The sequence below is a fragment of the Lipotes vexillifer genome, unplaced genomic scaffold (genome assembly GCF_000442215.2).
Source record: "Lipotes vexillifer unplaced genomic scaffold, Lipotes_vexillifer_v1.1 scaffold569, whole genome shotgun sequence".
NCBI lineage: Eukaryota > Metazoa > Chordata > Mammalia > Artiodactyla > Lipotidae > Lipotes > Lipotes vexillifer.
The window spans coordinates 1,371,834-1,388,165 of record NW_006795376.1 but is presented as its reverse complement, the minus strand read 5'-3'; the positions used below and the strand labels follow the sequence as shown (position 1 = coordinate 1,388,165).

At 39.1% G+C, this 16,332-nt stretch overlaps 1 protein-coding gene across 1 annotated transcript in view; it reads left to right on the top strand.

Annotated features, from left to right (window-relative positions):
- ECT2L (epithelial cell transforming 2 like) overlaps positions 1-16,332 on the top strand; it is a 60,730-nt gene that overhangs the window by 20,033 nt on the left and 24,365 nt on the right. Inside the window, 10 exon segments of the mRNA XM_007467604.1 lie at positions 2,605-2,700; positions 2,703-2,858; positions 3,664-3,832; positions 4,569-4,651; positions 4,654-4,713; positions 6,567-6,716; positions 12,266-12,324; positions 12,326-12,359; positions 13,925-14,107; positions 15,621-15,724. Coding sequence (XP_007467666.1) covers positions 2,605-2,700; positions 2,703-2,858; positions 3,664-3,832; positions 4,569-4,651; positions 4,654-4,713; positions 6,567-6,716; positions 12,266-12,324; positions 12,326-12,359; positions 13,925-14,107; positions 15,621-15,724 — 1,094 coding nt within the window.

Sequence of the window (16,332 nt, the reverse complement as noted above, 5' to 3'; positions counted from 1 at the left end):
ATATATATATATATATATATATATATATATATATATATTAACCTCACAAGGCTTTACTACTATTGTTTTATATAGTTAATATTTATTTATGAGTAACCACTTCAAAAAAATTTTTTTTTTCAAAGTTGCATTGTGGTCAGAATATATACTTTATTTTTTTTTAAGTAATTTTATTTTTTATTTACTTATTTATTTTTTGGCTGCATTGGGTCTTTGTTGCTGCACGTGGGCTTTCTCTCTAGTTGCAGCGAGCAGGGGCTACTCTTTGTTGTGGTGCACAGGCTTCTCACTGTGGTGGCTTCTCTTGTTATGGAACACAGGCTCCAGGCACATGGGCTTCAGTAGTTGTGGTGTGCGGGCTCAGTTGTGGCTCACAGGCTCTAGAGTACAGGCTCAGTAGTTGTGGTGCACGGGCTTAGGTGCTCCGTGGCATGTGGGATCTTCCCAGACCAGGGATCAAACTCGTGTTCCCTGCATTGGCAGGCAGATTCTTAACCACTGCACCACCATGGAAGTAACCACTTTTTCTGTTGTTCTTTATACCTTCCTGCATCTCTGATTTTCCTTTTGGGATCAATTTTCTTCTGAATTCTCTTTAATAATTCTTTTAGTGCAGCTTGCTGCTGACAGAGTCTCTTAGTTTTTGTCTGAAAATGTCTTTATTTCACCTTCAAATTTGAAGGATATTTCCACTGGGAATTTGAACTCTAGGTTGGCAGTTAATTTTTTACGGAACTTTGAAAATGTTCCATTGTTCTCTGGCTTTCATAATTTTTTTGGAGAAGTTGGGGCTTTTATTGTTGGTCCTTTAAAGGTAATATTTCTGTTTTCTCTAGCTGCTTTTAAGATCTTTTTCTCTGTCTTTTGTTTTCTGCAGTTTTATTACAATGTACCTGGTGGGGTGTGTGTATGTGTGTGTGTGTTTGTATTTATCCTGTTTTGTATTTTGCATTGATTTTTTAATTGGGGGTTTTAATGTCTTTTATCAGTTTTGCAAAGTTCTCAGATGCTATCTCTTCATATATTGCTTTTGCTCCACTTTCTCTCTTTTTCTTCTGGGTTTCAATACATTTGTTTTTGTTTTTGGTTTTTTTTTGCGGTACGTGGGCCTCTCACTGTTGTGGCCTCTCCCATTGTGGAGCACAGGCTCCGGACGCTCAGGCTCAGCGGCCACGGCTCACGGGTCCAGCTGCTCCACGGCATGTGGGATCTTCCCGGACCGGGGCACGAACCCGTGTCCCCTGCATCGGCAGGCGGACTCTCAACCACTGTGCCACCAGGGAAGCCCTGGGTTTCAATACATTTGATTGATTCACCATGTCCCGTAAGTTTCGTATTCTCTAATGTGCCTTTTCCATCATTTTGGCCTTCAGTGTTTCAGTCTCGATTTTTCTTCTGGCCTAGCTTTCAGTTTCCTAATTATCTCTTTAGCTGGATTCTAATTCGCTCTTAGACTGGTCCATTGAGTTCTAAATTTGTTATTATATTTTTTAGTTCTAGAGTGTCAATTTGCTTACTTTGCCAAAATTTTCCACCCAGCAATTTAACTTCCTAGGCATAGTAATTACAGGGCTTTTTTAAAGTTCATGTCTGATAATTACAACTTTTGGATCTTCTGAGGGTCTCTATTTATTGATAAACAAAGGAAGAAACAAACAATTCTTGTCTTTTTGTGTGCCTGATATTTTTGGTTGAGTACCAAATATTGAATATAAAAAATCGATGCAATAATTTGAGTTGCCGGATGATATTATCTTCCTCCAGAGAGAACTTGCTTTTGCTTCTGGCATTTGGTTGGGCTAGGAATCTCTCACTTAAATTAAATCAGAGAATATTTCAAAGCTAGTTTCAGTCTAATTCCTTGTCATCCTTACTGAAAAGGATTCAGCTAAAAGCCTGGTGTCATTACCAGGGCTATTCCCCTTAGTGGGCCATGAATTTAAATTTGTTTCCTCTCTTCCCTTCAAAAATGCCTAAAATTCTTAACAGCTTCTAAGTCTTTCAGTCATAACTTCCTTCTCTGCTTCTCAGCCTTAGTTTTACTTTGGAACTGTCAAGTGCCTTGAAGTGAAAAGTGAGGCCAAATCAGGATATTACCTCTCTGGGTTTCCCTCCTCTCTGAGGTCTTGGTTGCACAAGTCCTTATTGAATTGGTAGCTCAAGTCATTGTTTTATAGTATTTTGTCTAGATATTTGATTAGATGAAACTACATGAAATTTGCACTTTTCATATCTCAAAACTGGTTGCCTATTGGCAATATCATACAGATCCCAGGGGGAGGGTTGGTCTAAGACAAACTACTATACCATTGCTAGAAGCAGAATTCTCAAAATCTGGGGTTAAAGTAACCAAATGCTATGAGAGCATTGAATAAGTGTACAAAGATGACTAACACATATATTCATATATAATAAACATGTTCATCAAAGAATATTTTTCCTGTGTAGTAAGGTGTATGCTTCTTATTTCTTAGAGTCAAGTTTAGATGGCAAGTCAACTGCACTAGAAATCTCAATGTAATAAGAAAAAATGATCTGTGTACCGGAAAAGATTATTACTGGGAAATGGTCCTTGTAACTTACGTTTCTCATTTCTTTTTCTGAAGGATTGCTTATGGATGCCCAAATGCATGAAGTTTGGATGGTTTCTGCCCTATACGCCAACAGATAATGAGTATGGTGCTTGGAAGCACCATTACATTGCTGTGTGTCCAACTTAGATTGGCTAACCCCTAGGGAAGCCGCAGCTCTTTATGGGACCCTGACTGAACCCAAAACAGAAGATGAGCAACTACAGGAGAGGCAAAGAAAAAAGTGCCTAAGGAAAATACTTTGGGAGAAAATTGCACTACGTAAGAGTGAGTGGCATTTTACAACTTTATATCTTAACCAAGTATTGTAGAAACCAATGGATTTACATACAAATTCCCATAGAAGATAGCGAGGTCTTTCTGAAACAGCCTGTAAGTGGCATTCTCTAAAGTATCTCAGGACAAAGTCTTTTTTTCTTCACTATTAATTAAGAAAAACAAAAAGATTTCTGATAAAATATGTAAGGTCAAATGTCAGTGCCTCTGTGAGACCAAAGATAAGGAGAGAGAAGTACGAATACAGGCAAAAGCAAATAAATAGGATCAGGACAATTGGGAAGAATTAGGATTGGTGAAAAAGGAGGAAAAATGAAAATGGAAACGGAAGCAGGAATAATGACATTTTTTTTTAAGTGGAAAGGGAGTAAGGATGAGACACTCTCTGAGCTAAGCCTTCTGATTTACACGGTGTGTAAAGGTAATGAGCAAACCTGATTAGAGTTCTCCCATCTTTTTTTTCACTTACTCACCCTCTGTGAGATTGTAACAAATGGGAAATTACTTGAAGCCAAGAAGGCCAAAAATGAGGTAAAGCCTACAAACTGATGAACTTGTTTCTACAAGAAAAGAGTTGCTTATTCTCTGAGCTTGTTTCTTGACCTGAAGTGACTGGTAACTTGCAGCCACAGAGCCGAGAGGATAAGAAAACCAAAGAGTGTGTAAAAAGTGGCTATAATTACTGCCATCTGGAATACTGCCTTGGAACAGCTTTATTTTTATGCCATTAACTGTGTAGACTTGGATGGGAGAAGCATGAAGTAAACAGCCGAGCCTGCTGCTGTTTGTTTTTCAGAGGATTTGTTCAAAGTTCGACCCCCTTGGGTGAATGGAACATGCTGCTCTAGATTGGTCAAATCCAAATGCCAACCACATCTCTCCCAAACTGAGAGGGATCGAGTGGGATTACAGGAAACTTTGGAGAAACAGCTTGTTTTGGCATCTTTAGAAGCTTTGCCCAAGTGGTAAGCAAACCTCCATCTTATGACACCAAGAATTCATTCTAGAATAATTCAGCTAACATGCAGGGATCTTGTATAACTATATGGCTCTCATCCTATGAAACAGCAGTAGAAATAGTTCCTTAATCTTCAAGAACAGTGGTCTTAAACGTGCTTGTTGAAGAGGGAGATACATAACATTCAAAATTTACATTTTAAATATTCTTAACCCCGCACAGAGGCTATATTGTGGACGTACTGTATTTTCTGTATAAAGTTATTGAGCAAAAACATTTTTTGTTTTGTAACATTTTTCCAGAAATTTTTTTGTAAGGAGTAAGCCTATCTGAATGGTGATGGGGGAGGGGTGACTGTGGTGAGAATGGACGCTACTCAGAAAATCATGAGGCCCAGGTGATTAAGGAAATTTAAAATCTCTTGACTGCTCCTTCTACAAATGTCATTTTGAGCCCTTAAGTATGTCACTACATTGGTTTTAAGTGCCCCACAAAAGTAAGTTCCAAGAGCCCTTTCTGGCATCCCACAAATGCAGGAGGAGAGGCCCACAGGGCAGCTTTGGACCCACTCGCCCAGGAGCCCCATTTGCCGCTGTCCCTAAAACCGCAGGGAGAGACTGAGGTACTGAGGCCTCTTGTCTTGTACAGGATAACTGATGTCCAGAGGACATACTGGTGCTCACTTGTCAAAGTCAAATTAAGAGAAAATCAAAACTTCACTTATTCTCCCTTTTTCCCTCCAGAAGCAATGTTTCTGGATGCCATTCCTACCCTTTATTATCAAAGAAAAATTGGCATGGAGTTTATAAAAATGACAGCAGCTCTTCAATGCTCTCCAGCCACACTTCATATTAGTATCATCTCGGATTCCTGCATATGAGGTACAGAGTGTGTTAGGAGGCCAGTCCTGTCTTGAATCGGGTCTTTTTCATCTCCCCTAGAGGACGTGTGGCAATCTTTTGGTCACCATGTGTATGAAAATGATTCATTTTCTAAAAGGAAAGCAGTCTGATCTAGGTGGAAATGTACAGACCCAAACAGTTTTAAAAAATCAGAAGCAATAAAAATAACCATAAATCAAAATTATTTTTTAAAAAGTATTAAAGACTCAAACTTCCTAGCATTTAGTAGGTGTCCAATACATTTTTACTGAATCGAATTTGTTGCACTTAATCCTTAAAAGAGCAAAGTGACACAAATTATTTTAAATTTTCTTTGGAATGACCAAGGAACTTAATAATATCATGTAACTACCATCTCTCAAAAGAAAAATGTCAGAAATCCTACTTTGTGATCTATTTAATGAGGGTGCCATTAGATGAAAATATGCTTTCTATAATGAAATTATATATTTTAAATTTCAATATAAGAAAAAGGAAGCACAAAGAAGACATAGGAAGCATGTATTTATATATATGTATGTATATATGTGTATATATACATGCATTAATACACACATAAGCACATATGTAAGGGATGGCATTAGTAGACTACATTCAATGGCTTACCTAGAAAATTTTTGCAAAAATTTCTTATTTGTAACAAAATGGTTGCTTTCAAGGTATGAAATCACTTTTCTTTTTGGGCATCTAGGAACTGACTTTGATCATTTACAACTGGCTAGCTTAATGCATCCACATGAAAGCAAGATCAGAGTTTTGATCTCCATGTGGGCCATAGATAGTTTCTCTAATGTTTAAAAATGCATAATGCTGGGCACAGAGGATAACTGGTGACAGAGTTAGGGTGAATAAACTGGAATCAAATGAGTCCACTCTCCTATTTGTCTTCTTTACATAAGACTATGCCATAATTACTTATTTGACTATGAATGTAATGGAGGTTTAGGTAAAAACCAGAATGTAACCATGTGGCAGTTCTCTATTCAGTTGAACTGTGACCTCCAGAAAGTGGCATGAAGTTTTGGGAAAAATCAATGCCTTCAATTACTTTCCAACCTGTCTGCTGCTAATGAATTAACTATATCACAATGAAAGGTTTATTTGGTTGTTGAATTAAAAGAACAGTGGTTTTAATATTTACTTAAATGGGAAATATTTATCAACATTGATCATCTGAAAATTCATAATTAAGAGGAAAACAAAATCTTTTCTTTCTTTTTTTTTTTTTTTTGTGTTACGCGGGCCTCTCACTGTTGTGGCCTCTCCCATTGCAGAGCACAGGCTCCGGATGTGCAGGCTCAGCGGCCATGGCTCACGGGCCTAGCAACTCCGCGGCATGTGGGATCTTCCCGGACTGGGGCACGAACCCGTGTCCCCTGCATCGGCAGGCAGACTCTCAACCACTGCGCCACCAGGGAAGCCCACAAAATCTTCTTAAGAAGTCCATTACAAAATTGTATGATCTCGATTTTATTATTTTTAAAAGCAGTATATATGTCTCTGTGCATGGGTGTGTACAAGGAAAAAAGCTAGAGGAAAATAATTTGTTAGTATTTCTCTCTGAGTGGTGGAGGTACAAATGCACTTAAATTTCCCCTCTTAGAAAAGAAACAAAATAATTTAAAAAGGAACCAATGAAGGGGAAAGCTTATCTTCCTCCTATAGCTTTTGAAGAAAAACAATGGTCTTTAAAAATCACAGATTACATATTCACTGTTTTTAATTTATTAATAAGTGTTCTAAAGTAATGAGCTTTGGTTCCTACAGCTCTGGTTTCATTTTCTAGATGGTGGTGAACAGTGTTAGAGCAGATATGACATTTTGATTTTACCCCCTTAGGCTATAAAATTGGTATTAAAAATTTACTGAGGCCTGAAGTGAGAGACTTCTGGGAGAAATTAGGAAGCTATGTGGCCCCTGGAGAAGAAGGGGGTCACGTGGACCTCTTTGTACGACTCGGAGCAATCAGGTCAGTTTTGAGAGGTAGTGGTCATACCTGCCTTGTGATGGTATTTTGTGGATTTATAAAATGCCGTCAGTTCAAATGATTCAGTCACATTTACTTTTTATTTTTTTTCTCTTTATACTTCACATACTCAGGTATTTAGGGGGAAAGGGCATCAGGGTTAGTGGTCAGAGTAACTGTCCCTAAAGAAATAAAGTCACTAGTGGCAAGAGCCAGCCAGGAAATTTGTTTCTGTTTCTTCTGAGTATTAAAAACGGTGAAGTGCCTTGTAAAGATGTGTGGTAGCTGATAATCTTAAGTGCCTACCTGTCTAATATCAGCCATATTTAACAGATATCTGTTAAATAAAAGCTCTGTATTCATGGACTCATGAGCTATGTTTTTTTGTTTGACTGTTTTTGTTTTTTTAATCAAGCAGAGGAGAGGGAGTGTGAAATTAAAGTTTCTCGAACTGTTTCTTACTACCCATTCCTTAGGGAACTGTGAGTTTTAAAGTTCTTAATCCTCAGATTTCACTGAACTATTCAGTACATACAAAGCATGACCCTGGCAGGATTCCACAAGGCAAAGGAAAAAAGCAAAAGGATAGGAAGGAGTTTAAAAGAAAACAAAGCATAAATTATTGTAAAAAAAACATTTTTTTTTTACAGTTACTACAATTATATAATCTCAACTATGTAGAAAATAGGCATAGAAAACTCTAGGAGGAAATATAGCAAACTCTTAACACCATCTATTTCTGGACGTGTTTTTCAAATTTCCTACTTTTAAAAAATTACTCTTTGAAAAGAGTAAGTTACAAAGAATATGGAAGGTGTGATCCCAATGCTTAAATCCCGTGTATGTGTCGGGGAGGGTGGTGGTGGTGTGTGCGTATAAAAGGGGTTTGGAAGGATGTATACCAACATGCTAACAATAGTTGGATGAGTGAGTTTTCCTTTCTTTTTTTTTTTCCTTTTTCTTTTATCTCTTTTATTTGCCTCTATTTTCTGTAGTGAACTAATATTACTTTTAAAATGAGAGCAAAACAAATTTTCTAAAATTTGTTTTGGAAAAAAAGAAAGGATGAGGGAAAGTAAAGTATTCAAAGGCCGAGAGAGTGAGGGTGAAAAAGGAAAAGAATAATAGATTTTTGGTGACACAAAAATGGTCTCAAGTGAAACTTAATGGTCTTCAAACAATGGATTTCCCACCGCCATTCTGGGCTCCAAAATCATCGCTGAACTTTGTGCCAAATATAATTTCCACCTGTGTGAACCATCGAGCCCCTGGTTCAGTCAGAAGGCCCAGGCTTCTCAGTCACGAATCTCTTTCCCACCACCTCAGGCATCACTCTTGAGCTTGTCCTCCCAGGTAGCTGTACCACCTCTGAAATCTTGATCTCAAGCATTTGTCTCTCCGAGTACCACTTCCAAATCATATACTCAAGTATTCCCACTCTATCAGTTCTTCGTCTGAGGACCTCCAATGCACACACTCCCACTTTTTCACTCTCTATCACCATGGCTTCGACCTTGGTTCCTTCCTCATTAAACTTGGATTTAATGGTTCGTCATTATCATTACTCTCTTGCAAAGAATCTGAACTTCTTTGTTTCTTTTTGTCCTGGCCAAATCCCAGCTCATTTGGCTAAGTCCCAATGCTGGTTAAAACACAACCATCTGCATAATCTATGCCTGCCTGTACTAAGGCAGCTGAAGACTGCTGGAAAGAGTAATACAACTGTTCTTACTGATCTAAGTTTAATGGCATAAATATCAAATGGGATTGCAGCTCTGATAAGCAATCCTATCACATTTCCTTGGTAAATTCGTTTCCCCACTCTTAAAATGACTATGTTGCCCCTTCTCTCCTTTTTTTTTTTTTTTTTTTTTTTTTTTTTTTGCGGTACGCGGGGGCCTCTCTCTGTTGTGGCCTCTCCCATTGCAGAGCATAGGCTCCGGACGCGCAGGCTCAGCGGCCATGGCTCACTGGCCCAGCCACTCTGCAGCATGTGGGATCTTCCGGGACCGGGGCACGACCCCGTGTCCCCTGCATCGGCAGGCGGACTCTCAACCACTGCGCCACCAGGGAAGCCCCCTTCTTTCCTTTAGTCAATCTTTCAATAACTCTCTCACTTGATTTCACCTTTTACTTCCCTAAGGAAACTCCTTAATTTACCGCCCACCACAAAATCCGCCCCCTATCCCACCTCTTACCTTCATTCTATCTTCTCTTCTGTTACGATGGAGGAAGCACCCCTGCTCGAATCAAACATCAACTACTCCGCTTGGACTCTGTAACACATCGCCTTTCACCTTCCCAAGACGTCAATCCTGCGCTCAAATCCTCTCCCACAGCCTCAGTCCTCTCTCTTTAGTGGATTATTCCTATCAGATCAAGAACACCTGTCGTAGCTCCGCCCCTCTCGCTCCCCCGCAAAAAGAGAGACCGTAAACTTTGTCTCACCAATTTTTGAGTGGACTATACCAGTGGTTCTCAAAATTTTCACGTGTATTTGACTCACAGAGGGCTTGTTACAATCCGCATTGCTGGGTCCCAGCCTAGAGTTTCCGATTCAGGAGGTCTGGCACAGGGACTGAGAATTTGCATTTCTAACAAGTTCCCAGGTGATGCCAATGCTGCTTAACCCGGGGGCCACACTTGGAGAACCGCTGGTCTAGCTGACTGCCTCCACCTTCCTCACCTCTCACTCACCCCTCAAGCTCGTCCAAGTGGTCTCCTTCTGCTGAAATCACTTTGGGAAAACTATAAGTGACTCTCATGTGCCCAAACCCGACGGTCCCTTCTCCATCCTCACTGGGCCTTGACCTCTCAGTGGCGTTCGAGGAGGATGAAGACTTCTGGAAACCCTCCTTCTTCCCGTGCTTTCCCCAATACCACCCCCTCCTCGTTTGCCTCCTACCTCAGGGGTCTCTTCCTCTCGGACTCCTTTGCTGGCTCCCGCTCCTCCTCCTCAAGACCCTTAAATGGGTCCCGGACTTGATCTCGGGCTCGCATACTTTCCATGACTACACTCTTCCCCTAGGGAGCCTCATTTATTCCTATGACTCTACATTCAACCTGGATGCTGAAGACTCCCAAACTTATGTCTCCAGCTCTAAAATCTCTCAGCTGCACTCTCATCTAGCCTTTACTTGACATCTTCATGTGGGTGTTTAGTTTGCATGGCTAATGGGCATCTCAAAGTTCACACGCCTACAGCAGACTCTTGATTGCCTCCCAGCACAAACCTCCCCCTCTCCCAGGATTCCTCTTAAGATATCATCATTCACCAGTTACTGGGTAAGCCAGACACCTAAAACTCATCTTTCTCGGCATTACTTAAATTGTTTTAACAGCTTTATTAAGGTACAATTGATATACAGTATTTCAAGCGTGTAATTTGATAAATTTTTTAAGTGATTTTTAAATTTTTATTTATGTATTTATTTATTTATTTTTGGCTGTGTTGGGTCTTCGTTGCTGCACTCGGGCTTTCTCCAGTTGCGGCGAGCAGGGGCTATTCTTTGTTGCGGTGCATGGGCTTCTCTTGTTGCGGAGCACGGGCTCTAGGTGTGCTTGCTTCAGCAGTTGTGGCTCGTGGGCTCTAGAGCACAGGCTCAGTAGTTGTGGTGCATAGGCTTAGTTGTTCCACAGCATGTGGGATCTTCCCAGCCCAGGGATTGAACCTGTGTTCCCCTGCATTGGCAGGCGGATTCTTAACCACTGTGCCACCAGGGAAGTCCCTAATTTGATAAATTTTGACATATGTCTGTCTACACACTATGTGAAACCATAAACCAGTCAAGATAATGAACACATTCATCATCCCCCAAAGATTCCTCCTGCCACTTTGCAATTTCTCACTCTGCTTTTCCACTCCAACCTGAGGCAACCAGATTTCACAATATATTAGTTTGCACTTTATAGAATTTTCCATAAATGGAATCATACAGTATGCATGCATTTTTGTCAGGCTTCCTTCACTCCAAATAATTATTTTAGATTCATCCACTTCATGCTGTTATCAATTGTTCATTCCTTTTTACTGCTGGGAATGATTATATTGTATAGATATACCACAACTTGTTCCATTCACCTGTTGATAGATATTTGAGTTCTTTCCAGTTTGGGGCTTTTACAAGTAAAGCTGCTGTGAACATATGCTTTCATTTCTCTTGGGAAAATACCTAGGAGTGGAATGAATGGGTCATATGATAGGTGTATGTTTAACTTTAGGGAAAAAAAGAAAAAGAAAAGCTAAACTGTCTTCCAAAGTGGTTGTGTCATTTTATATTTCCACTCCAGCTGCCCAACACTTGGTACGGTCAGTCTTCTTAATCTGAGCCATTCAAATGGGTGTGTCGTGGTATCTCACTGTAGTTTTAATTTGCATTTTCTCTAATGACTAATGACGCTGAGCATCTTTCCATGTGCTTATTTGCCATTTGTCTTCCTTGGTGAAGTGTCTGTTCAAAACTTTTGCTCATTTTAAAAATTAGGTTTTTTTGTTTTTTTATTGAGAGATCCTTGTATATTCTGGAAAAGTTGTTTGCAAATATTTTCTCCCAGTCGATGACTTATCTTTTCCTTCTCTGAACAGTTTCTTTTGAAGACAAGAAATTCTTAATTTCGATAAAGTCAAATTTATCAGTCTTTAAGTTTTATAAATCATGCTTTTGATGTCATATCTAAAAACTCTACCTAACCAAGGTCACTTCTGTGTTTTCTCCTAAATTGTTTATGGTCTCAAGTTTGAAATTTGGGTTTGTGATCCATTTGATTTATGCTTTTTCTTTTTTTAAATAGAACACAAGGTATGGAATGAAGTTTTTTTTTTTTTTTGAAACACATGTGTCTATCTATGAAATTATTTCAGCACCATTCCTTGTAGAGACCATGCTTTTCCCGGTGGATTTCATTTGCATCTTTGGTGAAATCAATTGACTATATATGTGTAGGTAACTTATGAATGCTCTTTAATTTCACTGATCTATTTGTCAATGAAAACATTAGACACCAATAAGTGAGAGACACCCCGACCTTTGAGCCACTACCATCTCGTTGCAAGCAACTGAAACAAGTTGGAGTAACTGTTTACTCCTAGACCACAAAGAATTAAAATGTATTACCCTATAGTTTCATTTGAATTTGTTTAATCTATATGCTGTGTCACCAAAGAAGGGGTCAAATTAATGCTAAAATTTGACCACTGTATTCCATTATGTGTTTAACAGTTTTAAAACTGTCCCGTTACAATGAGACTTCTTTGCATCAGACTATTTTAGAAAATATATGTAGACTTTTCTCTGTCTTTGGCCTGAGAATTCCAAATTTGAAAATAAGCACCAGGTCAAACTTCTCGCCTCTTTCTCCAACCTGTTGTTAGTCCTCCTGAATAAAGGGTGTGGACTTCAGCACTTAGGGGTGAACTGCAAAGTGTTGATGGACTATTCCATGAGGGATTTGAATTGAAGACAAGACCTACAAGTGGCCTTTCTTGGCCAGCTCATTAGTACTTCTAAGTAATATTTAACTGTTCATGGCAAAACCTGTGAGCAAACTCATGAAAGTATTTTTGGCTGTGCAGAGGCAGGAACAGAAGTTCTTTCTCAGCTGTCTCAACTGACTGGCACGTTATTGACCGCCCCCCACTGGGATTGCCACCGGCTCGTACCAACACAGTAAGGGAATATGGGCAGTGACCACCGTGCCCAATGACACCCACCAACTCCAGGATCACCAAGGACAAAGCACAGCTCATAATCCTGGTTCTGGCCATGGTTCATTCCTCTCTGAAGGAATGCTGTCACTTCCCAAACTAGGTCATTTCTCATCACTCAGAAGGGGATTATTATTGCTCAGAAGGGGATTATTACTGCAAATATTTGCTTCAAACCATCACTTGCAAAAACTCCGTTGAGAACACCAGCTTTAACAGCTAAACAAAGATGTACAGTAGCTGATTTAGAGAAGTAATAAATACAGAGAACAATTTTTCTTAGTAAAACATTATCAATGTGCTATCATTTGGAAAAATGAATTGCAGCTATAAAGAGATGGTGAAGGGGCCAGCTCAAGTTTCATTATCCGAGAGGAAGAACAAAGGTGAAATACACCTGAGAGCAAAATTTCACTTAGATACTAAAGCTGCAACTGTTGGATCAAAATGTAACATAGGCTGACCAACAGAGAGAGCCAAATTGCTTTGCTATAATAATGTTAATCATTTACCCCTTTAAAAATCCCTCACCTTCTATCAAAGAGGACTCGGAGTGATGTAAAACTATATAAAGCATTGCTTCTCTAATCCTGAACGCTAAGGGCCTGTCAAGACTGAGGAGAGCTGGCATGATTGGGAGGCTTGTAAGGGAAAAGTTTCCATATAGATACAACAAAAAGCACATCGACCTAATATAGTTTTGTAGCAGAAGTGTTGGTTAATTTTAGTTTATACAGCACCATCATCCAATGAGAGCATATTTGGCCCCAAGCAGGGAGGAATCAGCCTTGCAGAGACAGCGGGGTGCAGACACTGCTGTTTACAAAACAGGTTTTCTTCTTTTTTCCTCCTCTGTCTCCTTTTCCTCCTTTTCCCACTCTTCTTCTTCTCCTAGAAGAACATGTTACAAATACTTTCACGTTTATCAGCAGAAAATGTGGGGAGAATAATCCAACTGTCCATTTAGGACAGAAAATCAAATTTCACTTGGCCCTGTATCATTCAGTCACTGATTTTCAAGGAGAGGAACTTTCTTAAGCACCCAGTACAGTCTTGTAGAGATATTTGTAGAGAAAGAGTAGCTTGACATGATGTAAACAAGATACAGGCTTGGCTACAATGGGGATGACTTTGGATGACCCGATGGGGAAACCAGGCAGAGTCGGGTTTTCCTGTATTTTTATTTTTAAGAAGTAAACATACAACTGTATATCCTTACTGGGATGTCTATTTGGCTTTCTGATGCAAAAATCCAGCAGCTATTTAATTTCTGATTTCAAACACAGTATAACATGTCAGCCTTATCCATCAAAGAGTAGATAGGCATTTGAAATTATTCATTGCATCCTTTTTGCGTTTCTAATTTTACCTTTGAAAGCAGACTATGGGTGTTTATCTTAGTCTTCTAATGAGAAAGGATAATAAGCCTGATATAAATGCAATTAAGTTTTTTTTCATACTGTAAACAGGAAGAATTCTTTCATCTGAGCTTAAGTCTGCGATGCTAAAAGGAGAAAATAATGTCAGTTCTTAGTGACTGGCTGGGACGACAGTGGGAAAGGGCGCCCCCTTCCACCTACTTCAGCGAATCAAAGCTGCAGCCGTGGTCCAGCCTCACCGACTTCCTGGAAGACACCTTGAAATCAGTAAGGCAACAGCTAAGTCCTCTCTTCAAGGAGTTGCAGAAGAACATAAGTGGCAGGATGACAGGTAAGAACTCTTGCTACTTCTGTTGCAGCTTAATTTTGAAGCCTGTTACACTTCCAGAGTGAATACAAGTGTAGGAATGCACAAGTAAAAGTTGACTCTTAAGCATCTTTGGTAAAACTTGATTCCCTTTGTTTTTCATATCTCCTTTCAAAATATCATGAATATCCACTAAGAAAAAATATATTCATCTTCAAAATGCTGAAGCTAGTTCCTGGGGTCAAATTTTACCATCTTATTAATTCTGTGTCAGTCAATTGTTTACCTAGGCAAAATTCACTGTTTGCTAATCCAGAGAGTTCGGTCCATTTCCCTCTACAATTTGCTCTAAAAGTTAATTGCCAACATCCCAATTAAGCGTCTCTTAGACCACAGCACCCATGACTTAAACTGTTCTATAATTAAGTTCTATTTATTTTCTATCTAAAATATTTAATTTGGTGATGGGCTCCATGGGCAAGCCTATGTGACATCACTGAATGTGTTTTCTCATTTACACTTCATACTCATGATCCAATTATCACAGTAAAGTCTTTTGGAAACAATTTCCTGTCTCAACTTCAGATCTTCATCTAAACCAGTCAGTTCTTTAAAATGAAGTATTTAAAAACAAACAAACAAACAAAGCCCACCTATTTAAATAGGTTTCTCCTGTGTCTTTAACTGCCTACTCATTTTTCCCTAACTCTTCACATGTCACTGAAACACTGTTCCAATCAAGTCATATGCCTTACTTCTTCCCTTGCCCTGCCCTGCTCCTTATTTGACATCTGTTAACGTAATTACTGTCTACACAAGAGCTGTAACACACAAATATGCATGCGGATATTTTATGTCAACATATGCCTACATCCCTTTACACAAAGGTCTCCAAAGCAGGGATTTGTCTTCTTGGTTTTAACTCTACCACATTTAGTAGATGTTCAACCAGTATTTTAAAAGTTATGAGGCTATAAACAAGGAGAAATTATTTTTCCTGGTTCTTTCACAGATATTAAGAACTAGAAAGAAAAGTGGAAAGATGAATGATAGAAGTATGTCATGTACGTCATAAGCAATGAAAAGTCAAATGGAAAAAGGTTTTTCAAATAAATGCAAGTTTTTCAAAATATTTTTTAAATGTAGAAGATGTCTGTGTATGTATGTTTGTATGTTATTTCCTATGGACTTAAAATATTTATGGATTTGAGCACAAACTTAATGCAGAATATGGAAGCGTTTTTGGTGGAATTGAGAATCTAAACTTTATAAGGGTTTTTTTCACATGTTCTTTCCTTGTCCAATTTATAGATTTCATTCAATACCAGCTTTGTCAGGGTGGGTACTTTCTATATGCTACACATCTAGATGCTTTTGCTCATTTTCTACTTTATCATGGTAGATAACGTGGCATAGTAGAATTTTTATTCTTAGTCTGCATTTTTATCCACTAAGAAGCAACTGTGAAGACTGAGTTTTCTACTTGATCATATCTCTTACATATTTTAATTACAGGCCTATCACCTTATATTTTCAGGGCAATTTGTATCTGACACAATGAGTATGGCTAACATTCTGAATAACCAAGAAATTATACAAGCTCTGGCAGAGGGATTGATAGAACTTTCAAAAGAAAATTCTGTAAGTTTTCCTTTGAATAAAACAAAGTACAAGGGCTTCGCTGGTGGTGCAGTGGTTGAGAGTCCGCCTGCCGATGCAGGGGACGTGGGTTCGTGCCCCGGTCCGGGAAGATCCCACATGCCACGGAGCGGCTGGGCCCGTGAGCCATGGCCGCTGAGCCTGCGCGTCCGGAGCCTGTGCTCCGCAATGGGAGAGGCCACAACAGTGAGAGGCCCACGTAAAGTACAAAAACCCCAACCTTAAATAAATTTTTAGTTTGCATTTATTGTTTTTTACCAGTTTATCCTTCTGGGACACAATTCCTCAGAGAAAGTGCATCAATTTATGAAAAAAAGCCACTGAGAGATTCTGAACCCAAGATGTATGAGCTGCATAAAATAGACATATAGGAAAAATCTCGGTAAGTTAAAGTTGACCACATGACGCACTGTTTTCTGTCTTGTGATTAATTTCAGTCAGAAGTGGCTTTAAAAAACACGTTTAGTGGCTTATATTTCACATAAACATTATTCAACAGTTAAAACAATTATGGCAGAAAACCTGAGAAAGTGTGAAATCAGATATAAAAAGATGAAGGGCAAGGAAGGCTAGATAAGAGAGGAAGGGAA